The sequence below is a fragment of the Ovis canadensis genome, chromosome 14 (assembly GCF_042477335.2).
Source record: "Ovis canadensis isolate MfBH-ARS-UI-01 breed Bighorn chromosome 14, ARS-UI_OviCan_v2, whole genome shotgun sequence".
In the NCBI taxonomy this organism is placed as follows: Eukaryota; Metazoa; Chordata; class Mammalia; order Artiodactyla; family Bovidae; genus Ovis; species Ovis canadensis.
Genome location: NC_091258.1, coordinates 39,213,168 through 39,236,517, shown reverse-complemented (window position 1 = coordinate 39,236,517; position 23,350 = coordinate 39,213,168). Strand labels below are relative to the sequence as shown.

Genomic DNA, 23,350 nt, shown 5'->3' with positions numbered 1-23,350 from the left:
ACTTCCAGGAAGCGTAGGGTTGTTTTGTTTTTCAAGGTCACTTACTTTATGAAAATGTAAGTAAAACTAACTTCCTGTCAGTATTTGGCAGTTGGTTAGTTAGTGTTCTCCATGTTAGCTAAGAAGAATGGAGGAGAAGTGTGGTTCTTGTGAAATTTCTCTTCCTAATTTGTCATGAAGCCTTAGTACTTGTGTTTCTTGAAGACGGTTTTAATTCTGTTCTGTTGACTAGTGAGCATCATCAAAGACATGTTTATTGACCACCTTCTGTGTGCAAGCACAGAAATGCCACACGTGGTGTGAGGTACATAAAACATGTCATTCTGCCATGCAGAGACTTAGAATATAGACAGAGTTGTACCTGGTTATCATGATTGTACCTTGACATGCTTGGTTGGGGGAGGGAAAGTTCAGAGGTCTTGAGTCACCAGATCAGTGACTGCCAGCAGCCACGGCACCCATTGGACCCCTCATGCATATGCAGGGGTGGCAGCATAGGACTCGGCGTGTGGGCAAAGTGAAGAAGCCTCTCACTGTTCACAGCAGAGGGAGAAAGTATCTTGAGAATTCCAGGTCACTGCCAGTGCCCAGGTGCAGTCGGTTAACGCGGGACACTGCTGCTATCAGTGTCCTGTGAGCGCCCCAGAGTACAGTGGCCTGCTGGGGATTCAGAAGAGGAGGAGACCGCTGTGGGCTCTGGGGAGCCTGGGTAGGGTGGTTAGGACACCACCGGCTCAGGTAGCCGGGCAGGCGTTCTGGATTTGCCAGAGGGAAGAACAGAGGTGAAAAACACGGGTTTGTTTGATCAGAGTGGGGAATTCCTCAGGGCTTCAGTGAAGAAAGAGCTACAAAAGCTGGAGGAAGCCCGACTTTGACTCTTGAGTCCTGTTGCAGGTGTGGTTTGGTCTCCTCCTTCCTAGAGCTGAAGAATGAGAGGAAATATCAGTCAGGACTTTGTGATGCGTTAGACCTAAACACTATAGTCAGCAGGTATTTTTTTTGTATCAGTATTGCATTAAAAGTGATACTAGTTGGAGTAGCTGGAAATACTGTGTTGGCAGTGCAGGGACATTTGTTATATGCCTTATGCCATTGCTTGGTATGGATACCACATGGTACAAAAGGAAAGCCTTCCATGCATGATAAAGATCCAAATAATAGCCCACATTTGTTTTCTGGAAATAGAATATCCTAGCCCTCTGAGGATTATTAGAAAATGCTCTTTCCACTTTCATGGTCTGTTTATTGACTTGAGGTTCAACTTGCCACTATCTGTGGGTGTGATCTCCTTAACTCTCAGAGGAAGAGATGATTTGGCACTCAAGGAGATGGTATCCCCGGCCTGTGTCTGTACATATAGGCTGTCGGTTGGTGTGCTTCTGAGAAGCCTTTCTCGCTATGCAGACTTGGGGGAGAACAAAATGCCTGGGTGTTTTGTTATGAGTGAGTCTGTCCTGAGCAGAAGTAGTGGCATGTTCATGCCATTGGGCCTGAAAATGGTTCCGCCCAAGCAGGGCCAACCTCCAATAGTGGAGCAGCTCCAAGGCACCACCAGTGTACTGGGAAGGATGTTTTCATTCTCTGTGGTGCTCTGAGTGAATTAGATACTCTTACTAAACTGGAGGGAGAGTTACTTATACTTAAAAGAGGAAATTTGAGAAAGAGACTAAGTCCTGGTGGTAGAAAATGTTAGGTTTGATTCTTGGAAAATTTTTTTTTCCTAAAAAATTTTTTCAAACAGGTAGTATGTTTACATGGATTTAAAATATTAATATATGGGCTTCCCAGGTGGTGCTAGTGGTAAAGAACCCACCTCATGCACGAACTCATGCAAGAGACATGAGTCATGGGTTTGATCCCTGGGTTGATAAGATCCCCTGGAGAAGGAAATGGCAGCCCACTCCAGTATTCTTGCCTGGAGAATTCCATGGACAGAGAAGCCTGGTGGGCTACAGTCCATGGGGTCACAAAGAGTTGGACACAACTGAAGCAACTTAGCAAAATTAATATAAAAATTAATATAAAGTGATACACAGTGAATAGACATTCTTGCAGATACAAATACTCATATGTTATAGTTTCCCCCCCTTTTACACAGATGCACTGTATATACACTGTTCTGTTCCCCTTGAAGAGAGTCCCTGCGTGGCTTGAGTCTTCCAGTAGAGAAACAATAGGTTCGATAAAGGTGTACTGATTCATTTTATAGAAGATGTGGCTTGAACTGATAGGAAAAGAGTTATTATTTATTGTCTAAATAATAATAATACAGTTTCCGACAGGGGTTTGTGATGATTTAAATGAACCTGGATATGCTAGATTCTATTCTGTCTCTTGGAAATCGACACTTAAACAAACAAAATTCTCAATCCAAAACAAACTTTGGATTACCAGTTACGAAAATTGTCATTTGTGTCAGTTAGGCCTGGAATCATTTTCAGAACCCATATCCATCCATCCCTCCCTCCTTTCCTTCTTTTTTTTTTAACATCTCACCCTACCACTCCTCCCCCGCACCTCAAATATTTTGCATCTTTAGTTACCATCAGTTTTTGCCTATAAAGTGTTCTTTTTTCCAGCCTGAAACTGATTTTTGGAGGATTGGAGAGTTTTTTCTTTTTTTTATTTTGTTAAGTCTCCTGCCCTCTCCAGATGCTATAGCAGTTCATTTTCCTTGTGGTCTGTCTTGCCACCATTTTACCATGTGGGCTGATGAAGTTTTCCAGGTTCTACTGTCCACTGAGAACTCGGTTTTCTAAAGTAAACTGTGGTGCTGCAGTGGGGGTCATTTGCTTGAAGTTCATTAAGAATATGAGGACAGTTGGACAACTTGGACTTCACCTCTACAATAATGTAATTGTGACTGTTGAAATCATGGAGCACTTACACAAGGGTTTTAAAAGATGCAAGTTGGTGTAAATTTTTTTTTTTTAATGCCTTTGGAATTTCTTCCATTTTTTTCTTCTGAAGACTGAAATATTAGACCTTTGTCTTTAGTCTTTGCCTTCATTTGTTCCAAATCAGGTAGCAAGAGGTTCTGGGGTTCTTGCGTGACATAACCACCAAGTTTACCGAGAATAATGACAAACTTCAGGATAGCACCAGGCAGTAAGACTAAATTAACTTTCCGTTTTCTGAAATCCATTCCAGCAACTGTACCAGATCCTGACAGACTTTGATATCCGGTTTTATATGTATGAACTACTTAAAGTAAGTAACAGTCATAAACAGTGAATTTTTTTCAGGATTATTCATTAAAGGAGTTTTTTGAGAGGACATAACAGAACTCAAGAAGAATATATCTTGACACCCAGAGAATTTAATGGGTTTGAGGTGGGGGTGGGTGGGTAACTTACTGAGACCTTCATTGTGGGATCTTTACATAGAAACTTTCCAGTGGACCTGAGAAAAATGGCCAGGTTAGAGGTACTGGGAACAGTATACCACAGATTAGAATCTCTGTCTTCATAACTCTTGTTGGTTCTTGGTTTTTAATTGTTTTGTTTTTTGCTGTTTAATTAATGCTTATTAGTTTTCATTACATATTGAATCACCCCAAACTTAGTGACTTTTGGAAAACAGTTTATTATTTGCCATAATTCACTGGATTGGATGGGTGGGTCTTTTGATCTGGGTCAGCTTGACTAGGGCAAGAAGGTCCAGGCTGGGATAGCAGCCGGTGTAGCTTGAGGTCTCATCCTTCAGAAAGTTGGTCTGGGCTACTTCCCGTGGTGGTCTCAAGTCCCAACAACAAGAGAGGGCAAACCTTGATATATGTAATCTCTTTACAAGCCTCTGCTTTTGTTACATTTGCTAATTCCCTATTGGCCAAAGTAAGGCACGTGGCCAGGCCTGGATTCAAAGGGTGAAGTAGTAGATGCCACTTTTTCATGGGCAGAGCGTTAAGTTACATCATGGAAGGACATGCATACAAGGATGGTGGACATTTTACAGCCATCCTATTCTTGCCATTTCTCATAGTCCCTTTCTTTTTTTAAAAAAACTTTTTATTTATTTGGCTGCACTGGGTCTTAGCACATGGAACCTTCCTTACCACACACAGGATCTTTAGTTGCAGCATGTGGGATCCAGTTCCCTGAGCAGGGATCGATCCCAGGCCTCCTGCATTGGGAGCTTGGAGTCTAAACCACTGGTCCACCAGGGAAGTCCCCATAGTCCCTTTCTTATATGAGACAACCTACCCTGTAACCTACGTGTTTAGCCCTGGCTAATTAACGGTGACATGCAAGGAGAGGTGATGAGTGGATTTTCTAGGAGACTTACTAATCCCAGGACTGAAATTTTCAGATGGTATTGATTGACTAAGGAATGATCTTTTTTAGTTTGTCTAGGTAAAAACTTAAGAATTCTAAAAAGGTTTGTACAATGGAGTAGACTAATGTTTTTTTATGGTCAGGGGTCACTAAGAATCTAATGAAAACTGAGCCACCCCCATGCATATAAAAATATACATATAACATTACATAAAGTTTTAGGATGGAATGCATGGATCTCAATTTAAGAACCTCTGGAAGAATGTAGAGGTGTCCTTAGATTAGGTCACAGCGTCCCAATAACAGTAATAATACACATCTTTGCAGGTGCGTCATTTCAGTGGCCCCCAGTGTCTGATGCCCTCTCTGCCTTCTGGAGGCAGCAACTACACGGTGGGGGTCATACTTTCTGCTAATGAGGCAGAGAATCCCAGATGAAACTTGAAAAACATCTTTCATGCCTAATGGTCAGAAACTATCAGGTTTTTAAATTGAAATAATTCCCCCAAGGAATTTAAGAGCAATCAGTACCTCCACAGGGAAGCCAAATAGTGAACTTGGTAAAAGAATTCATCCCCTTACTATATTTGTTCAGCTGTTGCTTTCTTCAGGTATTTTTTACACCTTAGGTATTGTGGTCCTAATTAGTTTATTCCTTTGTGCAAAGACTGGGCAAAATGACAGAATCAGCACTTGCTAAGTTTTCTCAAAGACGAGGGAAAATAGGGATAGGGAAGAAGAAGTGTAGAAAATGTTGAAGGAACTGAGGTCCAGGGCTGCAGAGTGATCGCTTGGTGACTCACTCAGGCTTCCTGTCCAAGCTCCTGGTTCAGGTTTAGGGCGATGTGTCCTCAGGAGCCCTGGTTCCCTACACACTGCCCCAGATCCAATGTTGAGTCTTGCTACCACTGTTAATAGAAAACAAGACAAAGAGAAAAATTAAGTTGAAGTACCATATAGGACAGTGCAGTTACAGAAGATTTCTCTCCTTGCATAGATTATATGTTCTCACCTTTTCCACCATAGTTTGGTTTCACCTGTTCTTGACCTTCATGTGAAAAGCATCATATACTGTATATTCTTTTGTGTCTGGGAAATGCAAATTTGCATATTCCTAGAGCACTGGTTGTATGGGTCATATTCTGGCTCATATATTCCTAGTACAGTGCCCTTGCTATTCTAATCCCAGCGGTCCTCAATCAGGCTCACTTTGTCCCTCAGAACGTTTGGCAATGTCTGGAGCCATTTTTGGTTCTCACAATTGGAGGGATGCTGCTGGCATCTTGTGGGGAGAAGCCAGGGATTCAGCAAAGCAACATGGGTAAATCTTAGGAAAATTGTGCTGCATAGGAGAAGATAAAGTACTTACATTGTATCACTTCATTTTATGAAGATCCAGAAAAGGCAGACCTGTAGTACAGGTGGTAGAGCAGTGGTTGGGAGGAGAGGAGAGGAAAGGAGGCAGCAGATAGGATTGGAAGCTTAAGGGAGTTCTTGGGATGATGAAAAAATTCTAAAACTGGATTGTGGTCATGGTGGCACGACTTGAGGAATTTACTAAAAAACCATTGACTTGTACATTTAAAAAACTTAGCTCCATATCAGTGATCTTATAGGAAGCAATTTTCTCCCTTAGAGTCATAATCATAATTTGTGAAGCCCAACTGGCTCAAGGATTGTTTTTAAGGATAATACTAATATTAGAAGACATGTTAATCTAGAAAACTCATATGGGACACTTACCTGAAAGACGAGCCGTGTTGCAGATAAGATTGGGATGTCATTTTTCATGTCCATGTGGATCCTTCATGTGTTGTTTGAACTATTATGCGAAGTGACTCCAGTGTGGTTCCTCAGTCTGGTTTTAAACACATCAAATTAAGCCAGCATATGATTTCTAAATCCAGGTGGCCGGTCTGTTGCTACCAGCGCCAAGTAGGAGAGGAATGCCTGAATAAGTATTAATATACCATCCCCCCTTTAAAGAAACTTCTATAATAGCCCTTGGTGTCCTCTCCACAGCCCCCTTTCTACCAGCTGCCAGCATAGTGTGCCCAGGGAGCAAGGGGTGCCTCCTGAAGCATGTTTTTTCTCTTTTACTACAGACAGTAAGACTACCCTTTGGGAGATTGTGTTCAAATCAAGCTGTCACAATGAGCATATACTTGCACTGGGGGGCACGGGTGGTTGAGGGTTTGCTTACTTTTCTCTGTGCTTTCTCATCTAATAGGCTCTGGATTACTGCCACAGCAAGGGAATCATGCACAGGGATGTGAAACCTCACAATGTCATGATAGATCACCAGCAGAAAAAGGTACCATTACAGCCAGGCAGCAACAAGCCTTCATTGGAAGGCTCGACCCGAACTCTGGCCAGTACCTAGGTGGTTTCTATAGACCCATGCTGTTTCCTTTGGCAGACTTATGACACTGTTATTTCTCCAGACTCCAGTGTTGGTTTCTACTTCACATAAGTGTAGCACACAAGGAAAGTAGACAGCTGACCCTAACTGTAGTCGCTTGTCTGCTATGGTCATGGTTTTCCTAGAGGGCCTCAAAAAGAAACTACAGCTGGTGATTTTTACTTCCTTTCTTAATGACCCTCAGACCAATCTGCCTGGCCTTAAAAGTACACATGGGGCCCTCCTGTTTTTGAACCTCAGTTCTGATTGCCCCTGACTGGTGAGTAAATGAATCAACTAGTGTTAGATTAGTGAAGAGCTAGAGCAGTGCTTCAATCCTGGAGTGGGGCACATGTCCCCAACCCTTTCTGTTACGACTAGAGCTTGTAATGGAAACTGTTGAGTAATGAGGGATGTGTTAACACTTGCAGCTGGTTATGGGCACAGAAGACAAGCTTAAGCTTTATTGATCTAGAGAAGTGATAAGCCAGGATAATTTAAATGTTAAGGAAAAACAACTAAGATTCCAACCAAGTGCTCTGCTCTAGAAATGACCTCTTAGCAGTTCCCAGAAGGTACATGTGCCTTTTTAAAAGCCAGTGCAGTTGATAACATTTTTTATGTGGCCAAAGATTATCAAATGGGATGTGGCCTTGTTGTAAGACAGAGGCGTCTGGAGACACTCCCTTCACATGCTTTGCTTCTGTCATATTTATAGCTGCGACTGATAGACTGGGGTCTGGCAGAATTCTATCATCCCGCCCAGGAGTACAATGTCCGAGTGGCCTCCAGGTACTTCAAGGGACCAGAGCTCCTTGTGGACTACCAGGTAAAGCTGTTAATGAGGCATCACTGAGTTCTTCTTACATTTGCTTAGGGCTTTTCCTGGCTTTTTCTTTTTCCTGGTTTTTATTTATAGTCAGTTTGGTTATATTCAAAATCCAGTCTATATTCTACCCCAAAATGATAAAATGATAATGATGGATTTGTCTCAGCTACTTTTTTTGGTTTTGAATTTTAAAATAGCTATAGAAGATTAGAAACTCAGGTCAGAAAAATGACATTTGTAACCCCCTTCTTTATTTCCATAGATGTATGATTATAGCTTGGATATGTGGAGTTTGGGCTGTATGTTAGCAAGCATGATCTTTCGAAAGGAGCCCTTCTTTCATGGACAGGATAACTATGACCAGGTAAGCAAACACCCATCTGACTGCCATCCATTTTGGAGCAGATGCCAAGAAAATAGCATCCTGATAGGAATGCTGTTGTTGAGCCCCTAAATACCACTCAGTGTAAGCTTTTCTTCAGGGTAAAGAATTTCACAGAATCTTATCTATGGTCCCAAAGATAGAGACAGACAGTGCTGTGTTATGCCCAGCTTTCCAGCTGAGTCTATAAAAGAGCTAAGTACCTCCTTGTACAAGATTCTAGTCGTTCGGTTTTGTTGTTTGTTTGTTTTTAGGCTGTGCTGGGTCCTCATTTGCTGCACATGGCCTTTCTCTGATTGCAGAGAGCGGAGGCTACTCTGTCACTTTGGTGCACGGGCTTCTCATTGTGGTGGCTTCTCTTGTCGCAGAGCACAGCTCTAGGGCTTCCGTAGTTGCAGTTCCTGGGCTCTAGAGCACAGGCTCAGTAGTTGTGGCTATGGGCTTAGTTGCTGCATGGCATGTGGGATACTCAGGGACCAGGGATCGAACCCACGTTCCTCGCACTGGCACGCAGATTCTCAACCACTGGACCACCAGAGAAGCCCATAGGTGTTAGGTTTTATGTCCCCATAATCACCAGCTTCTAAAAGATTATTGTCATAAGTTGTGTTATCCTTTTAAAGGCATTTTGAAAATGTGCGTTCATGTGAACTTCATGTCCGTGAGTCTGCTGCCTGTCTGCCCTGGGCTCAGATCTGTATCTGTTCCCTGGAAATGTAGTGATGTGGAAGCCTTCTAATTCCTTGGTCCAGCATCCCTGCGGGCTTCCAGTGAGTTCTGTGCTCAGTGATTTGGTCAGTTTGTTTTGTGTTTCAGCTTGTTCGCATTGCCAAGGTTCTGGGTACAGATGAGCTGTATGGGTATCTGAAGAAGTATCACATAGACCTAGATCCGCACTTCAACGATATTCTGGGACAGTAAGTAAGAGAGAGAGAAAGAGGCTCTTAATTTATCCCATTTCAGAAGGGGAAAGGGTAGCTGAAATCACTTTCTGAAGCTCTTTCCCCTTTCTAATTATATCAGAATTGAGATATTCTTTTTTTCCGCCATATATATTTTTAACTTAAGCTATTTTAGCATTGTTTACATCTGTCTTCTAATCATTTTACTTCTCGAAGAGATAACCTGTTAATAGAAAATGGAAGACAAAAATCATGCCACAGGAAAGAACTTTCTCGAACAGCATCTGCTTATTTTAATGCAGAATCTTAGAATGCTGTGATTCTTCTTTGAATAAGAGAGTTATAGTTTCTTCTTTATTCTCTATAATGGATTTTCTGTAAGAGCAAGTTTTAAAGCATATTTTCAGATACAGTACAGTGGTGTTGAGAAGTAAATGTTGTGTTGACGATTTTCAGAGAGTAATTTTATGGAGCCTCCATGTTTCTGCGGCCAGCTCTCTAAATATATCTGCTAAACAATAAAGATTACTCACCTACTTCATGCCTCACCCAGAATTGACTCAAAGCCTGACGCATAAAACATTATCTAGAAAGGTTCCACAAATTTTGCACCAAATTTAGATATTTTAATTAATTATGTATCCATCTCAGAGTACTGTTTTGTTTTGAGGGTGCTGGTGGGTAGGGGTGTGACAAGTGGTACGAATAACAGTGAGGTTTAACCAGCTTGTAATCAGTGCAGTACTCTAAGACTTGCTGGCTTTAGCCCTAAAAAGGATTTTTGTGATATTTAATCTCAGAATACTAATGCTTTACTTTTCTTCTCAGACATTCACGGAAACGCTGGGAAAATTTTATCCATAGTGAGAATAGACACCTCGTCAGCCCTGAGGCCCTAGATCTTCTGGACAAACTTCTGCGATATGACCATCAACAGAGACTGACTGCCAAAGAGGCCATGGAGCACCCATACTTCTGTGAGTCTCCAGGGGCCTGGCTTGTCAAAGGGAAATTCTTCCACCTTCTATCTTTGAGGCCAGACGAGAGAATTCTGGAAATTTGGATGAATTGTCCTTGGGTTTTGGCCCCATTCATTCTAGACTCTTAAAATAACTCTGCAGATCTGTTTTTTGATGCTCACAGGTGTTTGCTTGTTCGTTGCTATAGTTCCCCTGAGTCAGGTCTGTTTGACCATTGCCTGTGACCCCCAAGTTGATAGATCAGAAGTATCTAAAATTTAGTTTTAAAATATATACATTTGTGTAGAAACCTAATCAAAGATTTTTTCCCCTCCAAAAAAACAAGTGACTTGTTGAAAATAATAAGGTGATCATAGCATATTTTTAAAGAAGGAAGTTAGTTAAATACAAGGAATTTGAGGAAAGGATAGCAAGTATGGAAAGACCTCACTAAGATTCTATCTATATTACTGACTTCTTAGGTCTCACTTTGAAGTATGTCTGTATATTCAGTTTATGTGACTGCTTATTTATCTTCATGCATGTGATTCTCCCTCTGATAAAGTATGTCCGAGACTTTCATTAGAGACAATGTGAGGTCATTTAGTCCAGTCACAGAGGAGACTTGAGCATAAGGGAGGTTAAGTGACCTGTTGTAGTTTTCTCTCTGAAGCAAGATTAGACCTTTCAGCCTGTCTCTTGCTTAACCAGTACGCTATCTTTCCTCGATATCTTTCCTCCTCCTTTTTTTCCCCTCTGGAGATTAAGTAAATCTTGCCCAAAGAATTCATGCTCTCTGGTTGTGCGCCTGCTTGCCCATGAACTGTAGTCGAAAGCAGATTTAAAAAAAATCTTACTCTTCATTCTTCAAGTGCAACTGGATGTCGTCTCTCCAGGTTCCATCACAGAAAGCTATTTTTACCCTCTGAGTTTGATTGGATTAAGAACACTGATGTTTATATTATACAAATCATGATCTGTCTGCTTTTCCAAATACATGGTATACTTCCAAAAAAATTTTTTATGCTGTTGCTTAAAATCCATAGATCTTCTAATGGTTCCTTTTATTCACCCTTTGCATTCTCTGAAGTGTTTATTATCACACGTACTTTGAAGAAATAAGGAGTTGGATATGTCATTAGTATTCAAGGAAAATAACACATAAGAAAATCAGTAGAAATTTTGAACAGTGGACAGTGGGTGTTTCTGTGCCTCTCTTTTCCCTAAATCTCAGCAGTTGCACTTGTACTCTGAAGAGCTATGAGCTGACTGTGAGAGCATCTCCCAGTCATCTCTCAGCATCTGTGACCTCTGTTGCCCTCTCAGCCCTGGTTTCCTGTGTTTCTGCCTCATTGAGGAAGGTTGGGTCTGCCGTGGGGTCTGCCCCAGCCCTAGCCCAGCTGGTCCTGCCCCTGCTGAATGTCTTCCTGGTTTCTTGCAGACCCTGTGGTGAAGGAGCAGTCCCAGCCTTGTGCGGACAACGCTGTGCTTCCCAGTGGTCTCACGGCGGCCCGGTGAAGGCTGGAAAGCGACGGGTAATGCAGCACTGATGCTTGCCAATAAGACCGACCAACCAAACACAAACCTTGAAGGAAAACTACAGTGTGATAAAAAGAGATTCTAGCCATTCCTTCTAAACGCAAAGAAGAGTAAAGACCTAAAAGTCTGTCAAAAAGAAACTCCCCAGCACTAGTCTACAGGGAGCTGCCATTGGGCAGCCTGACGATGCACATAGTTGAGAATCTGAGGGGGACTCTCCCTTTGGAATGCATGGGAGATGAGAGACTCGGAGTTGTTGTACATTTCCTTTATTTAACAGGAGACCACTGTTGAATTAACCTGTTGAAGTCAACAAGCTCTGAATATCTGACTTCCTATCTATTCCACTGTGGTCTGGGTTTCCTTTGGTGAGATTCAGGCTCAAGTTTTAGCAAAATGTCAGCAGTCTGAACTGACACACCAGCCTCATTTATGAAAAGGAGATACTAAAACAGTGACAGTGTTCTTTTTTTTCTAAACTCTTTTACAGATTCATGTTTTATGTATTTTTTTCCTTTTTTTTTTTTTTAAATGACATGAGCTCTCTGGGAAATGTACCTCATCCCTGCCGTTTTCTTCTAAGTGTATTCATTTGGGAGCAAACTGCAGTCACTCTCACCAGAGTCCCATTTGATGTCAGGAGGCATTACTTTAAACCTTGTGATGCCTCGGACAGGTCCATCTGTTCCATCAAAAGTTGAATGCTAAGTTGCATAACTTGGAGCTTACTGTAACCTTCGTTGATTTGCCTAACCTTAAAATCTTGTTGCTATTTTTTTCATGTAGCTTTTTTCTTTTTCCAGTCTTTTAAGGAAAACTTCATTTCCCAGCACATCCCTGTATGTGCACCTATTTTAATGCACATCTCTGAAACAAAGATTTTTTGTTCACAACTATGACTAAAGCTGGAAAGTCAGTCTTCAGGGAGGGAGGATAAAAACATCCTATTAGAATTTATTCAGGAAAGACAAATTGGGTGGCAGGGGAGGGAAAGTCCTCCTTTCCTACCCTTTACCCCTTTTTATCCCCATGAGAAACAGTTTCCCTCTATAATCAGGGTAATCTGGATTTTTGAGCTCTGATAGGTATACATGAATGTGTTGGCAAAGAAAAGTCTTTCTCACGTGCAGAAACTGGCATTATGTGGGCAGGGCCACCCATAACCCAAGCGACCAGAGACAGTAACATACAAGGGACTTGGGGAAGGTAGTGGAGCTGCTGGGACAAGTGTCAAAGATTGGGATCCATTGTGCTAGCCTTCATGTTAAGCAAAGGAAGCTGTATTTTGTTTAAGAAGATTTAAAAAATGGGGGCTGATGTTACTCTGGGGACCTGTTATCAGCATGGTTTGCACGCAGCCCCCTGACCCCAGCTGCAGAGCCATGCCACAACTGTGGGGACCTCTCACACTGGGCTAGAGCTCAAGGTGTCTACCACCACATCACACTTTAGGATTTCTTTATTAACTATTTAATAATGCCATACATTTTTATAAGGTTAGATTGATTGTTTGAAAGCATCTGTTTACATTCCATATTCCAATAAAATTGTATTGGTATTGGTAGCAGGTCCTATCTCTAAATGTAGATTCTATTTTTGTCATTTGGTCAGTGGGAACTTAAAATACAAATAAAACAAGATCCCAAAGCCAGGAAATGCATTCAGTTAAGGTTCTCAAACCAGTGCTTCCTGCCTTCATTGCACGTCCTGTATATTAATGTACACATTTGTTCTACCTGAAAATGAGAAACAAGACAGCACTTCTTGGCTGAACCTATATTGACACGGCAGGCAGCAACACTCAAGTGTTTCGGATTGTCAGACACCTTCTGATGTGCCCTTCTAGGCAACACCGAGCTGTTGCTTATTATTTATTAGGGAGATGTGCCGCTGTGTGTCTTTCCTGCCCCACCCATCTCTTCTTTTGTTGTCCATTCCCTTCCCTCACTCTTCTCTTTTTCTTTAAGTCACCTGTCTGGACCAGGCAGGGCGAGCCCGCTGAAGAGTCTTGATGAAGTAGTAACCCTGCTTCTTTTGCTTGAGTTCCCCAGAGGCAATAAAAGCATCCGGAGAAGGGTCAGGTGACTGACTTCTGCCTTTCTCTCCTCATCAGGATGTAGTATGTGCAAACACAGCTCACCTGCCTGTCCTCAGGTTCTGTGGCTACAGCTTGGCAAAGGAGTAATTTTTCCATTTTATGCATACAATTTACTTTTTCGCCACCGCTACTTTTTACCTCTGTTCATGCCTTAGACATAAAGCATAACTGAGTTTAAAATGCTCACTCCTTTCCAAGACTGGTCTTGACACCCAACTTGTGGCCGGCAGACTATGACTGGTTCTTTCCCAAACTGAACTGAGTCTAGTCCAGACCTTTCCTCTTTTCCTAGCTCCAAAACCATTTTGTGTGCAGATGGACCTAGCTCCCCTGAGATTTTAGTCTTTTCCTGGATTAGGAAGCAGTCTTGGAAAATTCAAAAGACAGATGAGAGTGTGTGTGTGTGTATGTGTGAGTCTAGTCTTATATCTAGACAAAGCTATGGTAGATTCACCCACCCAGTATCCTTTCCAGTTAGCATATTATTTCTTAAATTCATCTCAGTAATTTTCATTAGACATTTTGTTTGCTTCATTACCTTATAACAGGTTAAAAGTGCCTAAGATAAGGATTTACTGTTTCCTAAAGAAAAGCAAAAATAATGTGGGGAACAGGGTAGTGTTACACTGTCATCTCAGGTACTGCCTATGTTCAAGAACATAGACCTGGCGTGGCGAGAACAGAAGGTTCCTGTGCCAAATAACAGATGGGTGTATCAGAGGTTGGTGGCCACAAGTGGGCCTAACTGCAAGGTTTGGCTTCAGCTGAGAAGTCCCGTGGTGAGAGCAGAGCTGATGAAGTGCTAAGGCTTTGATCAGGTTTGCTTGCAGCTCACTCCCCAGGATCCTGTCAGCTGGCCCACCCCTCTCCTGTGCTAGCCAGCGTGGGTGACTGGGCGGGAGCAGTGCACATAGAGTGTGTAATGCAGACCAAGCATTCCCAGTTCTTAGCACTCAGAGGGGTGTCAGTGCCCGTTCCAGGAGGCGCGTGGACATCGGTCCCTCTGCTGGGCCCCCTCACAGGCATTCTTCAGCACACCAGTACTCGTGAGGCTCAAAGCATGTGTATTCCCTTGCAGAGAAGGAAGGTACTCTCCATCTGATTGCTTAGAGGAGACAGAAGAGTTTGTAATCCTTGGGGCAGGGAGAGGGGGTTGTTTAAAGAAGACAGGGAATCCGTTTAAAAATAAAACAGTGCAAAGGTAGATCTTGAGAGGAAGGAACATGACTTTTGAGGGGTGAAAGCAAGGCAGGGCACAGAGTTCAAGTTCTGGAACACGCCCTGAGATGGGCACGCCCCCACGGGTTGGTTCCAGCAGGACCACACGGTGGTGCTCTCGAGGCAGGTGCTGAGTCCCAGAGAGAGCCCGCGGCCGTGGGCCTCCGCCTGCGCCTACTCAGGGAAATGACTTAGCTTCTCCCAGGTGCTGCTGTGATGAGGATGGAAGCAAAATCATTTTGGGACACAAACAATTGGAAGAATTTTTATATATGCATTGAAATGGATCTGAGAGAGCCCCGTCGACAGTCTCCTTTAATGCCAGTTCAGGTTAATGATTCATCTAGAAACCTGTGTTACTGCACAAGCATACACAGGAGAAAGCAACCTGCCCTCCTGCACATGAATAGGAGTGGATAGTAACTGATGAGAGTCAAGGCCATTGAGATGTAAACCCAAAAGCAAAAGCAGGGTCCATATGAGCAGACAAGAAGCCAAAGTGTGTCAGTGAGCTTAATAAATCTATGACTGAGTGACATCTTGCCATTAAAAAGTTAACCCCAGGGTGGGGATGAGGGGAGGGTAGGTGGCGAGGAAACATCTGGCTCAAAACCAGTAATAAATGCTTTGGAGCTATATGGATGTGTCAATGGAAATAACCCCAACCAGGTATTACAGAGGCTGGGGGAAGTGATGGAATGGGATTATACAGGTGATACATACTTTCATGTAGAGACTCAACAATGTGCTGCAAATGTGATACTTAATCCTGAACTGCATGTATTGGGGATTGTTTTTTTTTTTAAGTTCACTGAATCAATAAATTAACAGTTTTTCACTTGCTGGCTTTTCTTGCTGTAAATGGTGACTAAGAGGTTGGGACAGAAATCTTGACACCCAGTGGAAAGCTTGAAAAAACCTTCCAGAACCACGGAGCCGACTGTCTCCTGTTTGCAGAAAAGCAACACTGCCTGGGTTGTGATCCTTTACTAAAGAGTATTTTAGTACACCGTTGACCACCACTTTGTATCACTAGATGACTGATGTGTAATTTCTATGCTGCTGCCCTTTAGAGGAAAGAAAAACATCATGTGAAATCCTGTTTTCATAAATAAAAATGCTGACAATCACCAGCCTTGCCAAGTGGGACACAAGCCACTGCCATAAGAGGACCTTAAGCTTGTACTTCCTGTCTTTTGGGGGAGAGGAAGAATAACCCTGGAATTGAGAAGATGTGTGGGTGGGCGGTTACAGTTAATCACCTTGGTGTGAAGACTCCTTTAGCAGAAGTGGTGGAACTAGGGTGGTATGGGGACAGTCCTATTTCTTGGTACTTGCTCCTGAATTCAGGCACAACTCAGAACCTGCTGCTTGGGGTTGACTATTCGCTGCACAACTTTAACCTTTGTGGCAGTTTTCTGCATTTATGAAAGAAAACCTCCCCAGCCCCATTCCTTGCAACTCAGGCAGGCACGTGCTGTTGTGTGGCCAGTGGAGTCTTGTTAGTGCCCTTGTTCTCATGCTCCCTTGATGGAATTGGACACTTGAAAATCATTTGCTGAAGAGTCATTTCTTTCTTGGCCTATGCACCATGCAGCCTTTCTCAAACACTAAGCAGTTGAACCCTTACTGTATCCAAAGAAAGTGGGTTATGAGATGATTCTGTATGACAGCTTCCCAGGTGCACTGTCCCTTCCATTACTGCTGTGGTACCATTCTGAGATGCTGCTTCTAGAATTCCACTGGCATCTCAACCACCCACCCTCTGGTGCTGGACATGGCAAGAGGAACAAGGTTTTCAGGCCATGCCAGATAGCCACTTCCAGGGGAGAGTTAAAAATACTTGAGCTCCCGTTTTGCTCTTTATTCATCTGGGGCCTTTCCCTGTGTAAACAGTCATCTGATTCTCGGTCCAAAGACATCCTGAGTAAACCAGGTCAGTTCTAATGAGGACTCTGGAGCTGGGCTACTGAACTTGCAGCTTGGGCTCGCCCAAGGTGGTCAAGAGTGATGCTTCTAGATGAGCATCCTGGACCTGAGAGCAGAGGAGGGGCCAAGACTGCCTCTGTAAGTGGTGATGGGAAAGGGCACTAGTTGAAACCTGAAACCAGTCAGTCCTTACCTGGTTTTCCACATAGTGCCACATGCAAGTCAGGCTTGTAGACTATTTCCAGCGCTCCCCAGAAGGGAGCCACTTGCCAGTGGAGGCCTCTCTTCACACCCAGTCAGATTGATTAATGCCGTCTTTCCCCTCCTCCCGTCTCTCCCCAGGTCTGTTGCTGTTCCTCCCACTTTTCCATAAGCAGAACAAGAACCAAATCAAACGTCTTAACGTGTGTAGAGAGATCACGTTCCGTGAGCAGACACAAAACGGTGGCAGGTTTGGCGAGCACGAACTAGACCAACCGAAGGGCAGCCCACCACCGTATATCAAACCTCACTTCCGAATGTAAAAGGTTCTCACGCCTTTGGCTTCCTGTTGACTTCCTCCTGACCCAGAAAGCATGGGAAATGTGAAGGGTATGCGAAATGGTTGTTGGTTACTGTTGCTCCCCCGCTCCCTGGTTCGTCCCGTGGCCACCTGTTTTTCCAGCAGACCACATTAACCAGCCGACCAGACTCCAGTGGGGGCACGGGGCGTATGTGGCATGACGGGCGGTTACATATTATAATTTTAAAAGTATATATTATTGAATAAAAGGTTTTAAAAGAAACGTATGGTGAGTTTTCAGTGTGGAAAGGGCCATTAAATGAGACCCCCATGGCTACAGAGGAACAGAGCGAGATAGAAGAGTGTTTGAGCCAGGTTCTAGCCAGAGGGAGGAGGGCAGTTTCCAGGACAGATGAGAAATGAAAGAGGTATGTGAACCCGTCTTGGTGATGGGGCACTGCAGGTGATTCCAGCAAGACGTGGCGAGCCAGGAAAGCGGGCCTTGCCTCGAAAGCATTCATCTCCCTAGACCGCTCCTTCCAAAGCAGGTGAGTCACCCAGCCGTTAAGGTGACAGGTAGACGTTATCTCTCATGAACTCAGGAAGCTGCCTTAATCCCTGCTTTGCTTTCTACTGCGCATGTTTCAATATTCCATTCCATCCCCAAATCCTATCCACCCTGGCCCCCTACTTCAGAAAAAGCATCTGACCTTGGAGGCTGGTTCAGTTTGTTGTCTCAAGGTGGGGAAGGGGTCAGATCTTCGGTTCAGAGCCTCCTGAGAGAAGAAGCAGCCCTTCAAAGGTGAAAGAAAATGGAACAGGAGCTCCAGACATGTCTGTTCAGGGAGAAAATGAAACCACAGTCAAATTTGATGTGTACCTTTCAATTTTTTTCTATGCATTTACTAACACTAAAATTACAATGGCTTTTATCAGAAAGGTCGATTTCACATTCTTTTTCTGCAACTTGTGCTTTCACTGCTAGCATGTATAGATATACCTCCCCCCTTTTTGTGGCTGTATATTATTCCATTGTGTAATGTACCATAGTTGAAGCAGTCCTTTATGGATAGACTCTTACCAATACTATTGCCAGTATTGCTGCAATGAACAAATTTGCACAATATTTTTACACAATCTGTATGTTTGTGAGATCTTAAAAAAAAGAATTACTGTGCCATATCTTTTTCTATATTTATTTTAGGAAGGGCATTGTTCAGAAAAAGCAGTCTTCTGTTCCCTTCTCTTACTGGTGTAAGCTGGCATCATGATGCCTTAAGCTATGGAATTCTTGGGCTCTGTCAGGCATGCCCAGGGTCTATGAACTTTCCAGGAACCTACTGGATATTTGAGACTTGAAGAAGGGGTGTTGGCTCTAATATAGAAAGTTGCAAAATAATAATAAGTGTAACTAAATGTTACTCCAATCCTGTGAACTGAGAATTCAGTATTTGCTTTTAAAAATATTTTTTTCAGGAATTTTATGGTTGCTCCAGTGGTTTATACTCCAAACTTCCAATGTAGGGGAAGTGGGTTCAATCCCTGGGCAGGGAACTAAGATCCCATGTGCCTTGCAGTACAGCCAAGAAATAAAAATTTTAAAATGTTATTTTTCTCATGATAATTAATGATGAGTCACAGACAATCATGAAATAATCACATAATTTCAGAATCAAATTCTAAAGTTCTTTTCCCAAAAAAGTACAAGGAAAAGTTATCTTAAATATGAAAAACGGATACCTTATAATGTTTGAAATGCTATGGAGAAGACTTCAAAAGTAAGAATGCAGAGAGGTAGTAATGTTTTAAAATATTCCTGGCCAGAGGGGGCTGGGTGGTGGAATGCATGAGCAACTCTTCGCAGAATCTTCTGCAAACTTTAATGTGCATCTCAAATGCATTGTTCTAAGTGCAGAAGCCAGTATCAAAAGGCTGGATGATTCTATTTATATGACATTAAGGAAAAAGAAGCTTCCCTGGTGGCTCGGTGGTAAAGAATCTGCCTGCAGTGCAGGAGATGAGGGACACAAAGATTTGATCCCTACGCTGGGAAGTTCCCCTGGAGGAGGGCATGGCAACACACTCCAGTATTCCTGCCTGGAGAATCCTATGGACAGAGGAGCCTCGTGGGACACGACTGATGCAACCTAGCATGCACATAGGCACAGAAGAGGCAAAGCTGTTGGTATGGAGAATGGACCCACATTGCCAAGGGTTAAGGTTGGGGGGTTGCGGGGTTGGGGGGCTTGACTGCAAAGGGACAGACAGCATGAGGGAATTTGAGGGCGATGTATCCTAAACATGGTGATGGTTATATGACTTTGTCAAAACCACACCCAAAAGTGTACTAAAATGTACACTTTTACATAAGTTTTTTAAGTGTATGTAAGTTTTGTAAGTTTTACGTAAGTGTACGTAAGTTTAAAAACAAGTTTTCAAAAATAACAAAAACGTGCAGAGTCCCAACACAGTCCCCTTTGAACTTCTTTCTGAGATTAGCAGGAGCTTCATCTGTCCAGCACTGGCTCTTTTACCAATGTCTTCGGATATAACCGCTGGAGCTAGGATTCAGCGGTCTACCAGTTGAGCACCCCAGTCATTCAGGTGCTCTTCCATCTTTGCTCCCAGCTACGGGGACTGTCCAGGCACAATTCCTCATCTCGTCTCTATACCTCCCCATTCCCATCAGCAAGGAGGGGTGAAGAACAAACTGCCTTACAGTGTGAGGCAAGTCCCTTGTGTCCTTTACTGGCCAGGTGCTTGGAGTTCTGGTCTCAGATGGACATGAATAGATGCTATCCACTGGTTTTTCACAAGTAACTAGGGCTTTTGTGCACTAAAAGGGATTTTTACAGTTCCAGGTGGTTTTTAAAAAAATATCTTAGTTATTAAATTGTATGATTAAAAGTCTAATTTGTCTTATGTCTTTACAAATCCTGTTACAACTACCAACTGCTTGGTTTTATATGTAAATCTGAACATTTATTTTGGTTCATCTTTGATTGATGTTCAATTAATTCAAAACTTAATGGGTTAAACCAGCAGTCCCCCAAATTTTTGGCACCAGGGACCAGTTTAATGGAAGACAATTTTTCCATGGACCAGGGGTTGAGGGGGTGGTGTTGAGGTGGGGGTGAGAGGTGGTTTCCGGATGATTCAAGAGCATTTTTTGTGCACTTTATTTCTAATCTAATGCTACCACTGATCTGACAGGAGGTATCCATACTGATCTGAGGCCCAGAGGTTGGGGACTTCAGGGTTAAACCATACACATTACCCACATACTTAATCTAGTTTCCTTAGACAGATTGAAAGTAAACCACATATTTAATCTGTTTGATTTGCACAAACACTTCCCATAGTTAATATGAAAGACCTAAAATCTGCTGAAATCTTCCTAAGCATTCAAACACTAACATATCTAAGTCTAAACTCATAGATTTAATCAATCAAAATCTTTTAAACATTGTTTATAAACTTAATTAAACTTGCATAGCATTTTAAAATTATAATTACAGGTCTAGTTTCAAATTCCTTTAAGCATTTCAAATTAAATTTGAAGTGCCAGATCCTCTAATCCTTTAAATGGTTTAACTATTTCAAATATCTTAAACAACAAAACATCACAATAATCAGAACTGTATTCCTCTGTTTGACATGGATTACTGACATTGTGTATTTGATTTACTTCCCATAATCTTGTGAGTGTTTTGACACCTATGCCACCAGGTGAGATATTCTGTCTAAACACAGGACTCTAATTCGTTCATGGTCAGAGATTCTGGGCTGGCGCAGAATTGGTTGCTGCTTCTGCAGTGGTTCTACCCTCCAGCTCATACTGGGTTGGCCAAAAAGTTCATTTGGGGTTTTCCCATACAAGCTAATGTATGAAAAACCCGGACGAAAATTGTGGCCAATCCTATAGTAATAGTAATGGGATTCTCAAGACCACCTCCTATCTTTTACCTCGTGCAGCTACTTTACTTTCACCTCCTCTGCATCTTTTAATGGCCTGACTAACATCAGTTGAGCTTCTGCATACACTACTTAGATCGGAATTACCACCAACTGACTCATCCACCTTGCTCTAATCATAATCGTTGACGAAAGCAACATATCAAGATTTTTCATGTATTTAGTCCTTAGCTTTCTTGATGAAGAGAAAACAATCTTGAAGAAATAGAGTTGACCCTTAACAACTTGGATTTGAACTACAGGGTTCACTTTTATGTTGATTTTTTTCAATAACAAATACTACATGATCCAAAGTTGGTTGGATCTGAGAATGCAGAACTGGGGACATGGAGGAAGCAATCTATACAGAGGGACAACTATAAGTTACACACCGATTTTTGACTGCTGGAGTGGATTGGTGACCTTAATAACCCGTGCGCTTGTCAAGGGTTGACTGTATAGTGTTTAACGCATGTTTCTGTGAGAGACATCTGTGGTTTAGGTTAAATCTGTTCTACATTACTTTGAAAAGAAGGCAATATCAGAGGTAACCATTTAGCACTAATCCATTCATCCATCCATTCATTGTGTATCTGTCATGCTGGTACTGTGGTAGGTGAGGGGATGTGTGCCCAGAAGACACAGTCTGCCCCTGGAAGGAGCTTGCCAAAATCAAGTCTACAATAGGAGCAAACAAACTCACTTATGTCCTCCATATCTTTGATCATATCATCAAATCATCTTAGCCAAGGCCATAATCATAGTAAACTTTGAACCCCCCCACATAAGGAAAAACTGAACAGTTTTCACGTGGATACTCACTGAGAATGAGTAGTTAAGAGAAGCAAGCACTTTCATTTTCTCCATCAGCTTGCTTGATTAATCTTGTTGGGTCCCTTCCAAGGCCCTGGCAGGGGCCTTAGAAATTTATTCAAGTAGTTCATATGATTTTGTAAAATCTGCAAAGGTAAGCAGAAGATTTGAGTCTCATCAAAGCTGGATCAAAACAGAATTTCCTTCCCATCAGAAATAAAGTCAATAATGCAGGTGATATAGTTAGACATATCACATGTTTTTTCTCCTTTTTAAACTTAAAAAAAAAAAACAGACTCATGCAAAATAGAATTGATCAATCCCTGTGTTTGGAGGGCACAAATAAGGAGCAGTACTACTAGTACAAACAGCAGCACATATGTGGGTAAAGTTGCATGTTTTATGAATCCTTCTATCAGTCATGATTAAGACTCAAATATCCTATTCTCTTAATTACAAAATGATATTACAAAGCTGTCTTAAATAGAAGTGGTCAGTGTGTGCATGCTAAGTCACTTTAGTCATGTCTGACTCTTTGAGACCCTATAGATTATAGCCTGCCAGTCTCCTCTGTCCATGGGATACTCCAGGCAAGAATCCTTCTCCAGGGGATCTTCCTGATTCAGACAACTAACTCAAGTCTCCAATGGCCCCTGCATTGCAGGATTCTTCACCCCTGAGGCACCGGAGAAGCCTGATCACAGCAGGCACCACAAAGCCTGGATGCCCCACCTGGTGAGTTCTGAAGACTTTAAATATGGAACAGGATTTGGACTTTACCCAGGGTAGCAGGTTAACAGGAGAAGAGAATGTTGTAGGCTGACTGACATGGAGCCTGGAAGGAAAGCTGGAATCAGAGGGACTGGAAGTTCATACACCAGAGGCTCAGTGAATGTTGGTTTCCAACATTTGATGTTTCTTCCACACTTGAAATATCACAGTTTATGTCTTTTTAAAACAGTTCTAAGAATTGATTAAAAAAAAATAATAACAGCTGTTGATTCAACTCAACCAACTTTATTTTAATTGCATTAATTTCTGCATTTAATGTTCAGACCTTCTTGTTTCTAATCACCTGTTTAAGGTGGTAACTTTTCCTCAAGGATTGCTTTGACTTCATTCCGCGGGTTATGCTGCATATTCATAGCGACCCGGTCAATAATTAAAGCAATGATGCCCACACGGCGTTTAGCACACTTACTGCGCAATACTGGTTAGCTGCTTACCCTTATCCTGTACTCGGCCAACAAGCAATTATTTGTTAGTCTCAGGACACCAGGTCCTGCCTTTCCCCACTTTTCTCCCGCTTGTAACTCCTCCTAGCCCCTAGTGGGCGGAACCTGGCCTTCCACGCCCTTAGACTCCATCCCGTCCAGGTTCCCTTGACACCACGCAGGTGCTAACCCATTCTATTATCCTGTATCCTTCCGCTTTCTAAAAGCGGCTCTGGGACAACGATGGGAAAATAGTCCCTCGGCAAGGGCGTTCTTTTCCCAAGGAGGCGGCACCAGGGCGGGGCTTAAGAGCGAACGGAACAGGAAGTCCGTGAT

At 42.6% G+C, this 23,350-nt stretch overlaps 1 protein-coding gene and 1 long non-coding RNA gene across 6 annotated transcripts in view; one reads left to right on the top strand and one right to left on the bottom strand.

Annotated features, from left to right (window-relative positions):
* Positions 1-17,316, top strand: part of CSNK2A2 (casein kinase 2 alpha 2) — a 36,058-nt gene extending 18,742 nt beyond the window's left edge. Inside the window, exons 5-12 of one of the 4 annotated variants that reach the window (XM_069552909.1) lie at positions 3,151-3,210; positions 6,505-6,588; positions 7,394-7,504; positions 7,767-7,868; positions 8,703-8,803; positions 9,617-9,765; positions 11,189-11,282; positions 16,874-17,316. In XM_069552909.1, coding sequence (XP_069409010.1) covers positions 3,151-3,210; positions 6,505-6,588; positions 7,394-7,504; positions 7,767-7,868; positions 8,703-8,803; positions 9,617-9,765; positions 11,189-11,265 — 684 coding nt within the window. In that variant the 3' untranslated portion in view covers positions 11,266-11,282; positions 16,874-17,316. Of the gene's footprint in view, positions 1-3,150; positions 3,211-6,504; positions 6,589-7,393; positions 7,505-7,766; positions 7,869-8,702; positions 8,804-9,616; positions 9,766-11,188; positions 15,441-16,873 lie in introns of those variants that run through there. The other 3 variants (XM_069552907.1, XM_069552906.1, XM_069552908.1) reach the window with 3 other exon arrangements.
* LOC138419815 (uncharacterized) lies at positions 3,566-23,314 on the bottom strand. Of its 2 annotated transcripts, none has more exons than XR_011249082.1 (5): positions 23,027-23,314; positions 21,810-21,946; positions 17,744-17,869; positions 6,018-6,132; positions 3,566-5,182 (listed from the first exon to the last, which is right to left on the bottom strand). It is a non-coding gene; the product is annotated as an uncharacterized lncRNA (long non-coding RNA). The 2 variants fall into 2 exon arrangements; XR_011249083.1 differs by having other exon boundaries at positions 22,876-23,248.
* Positions 23,315-23,350: the final 36 nt, after the last annotated feature.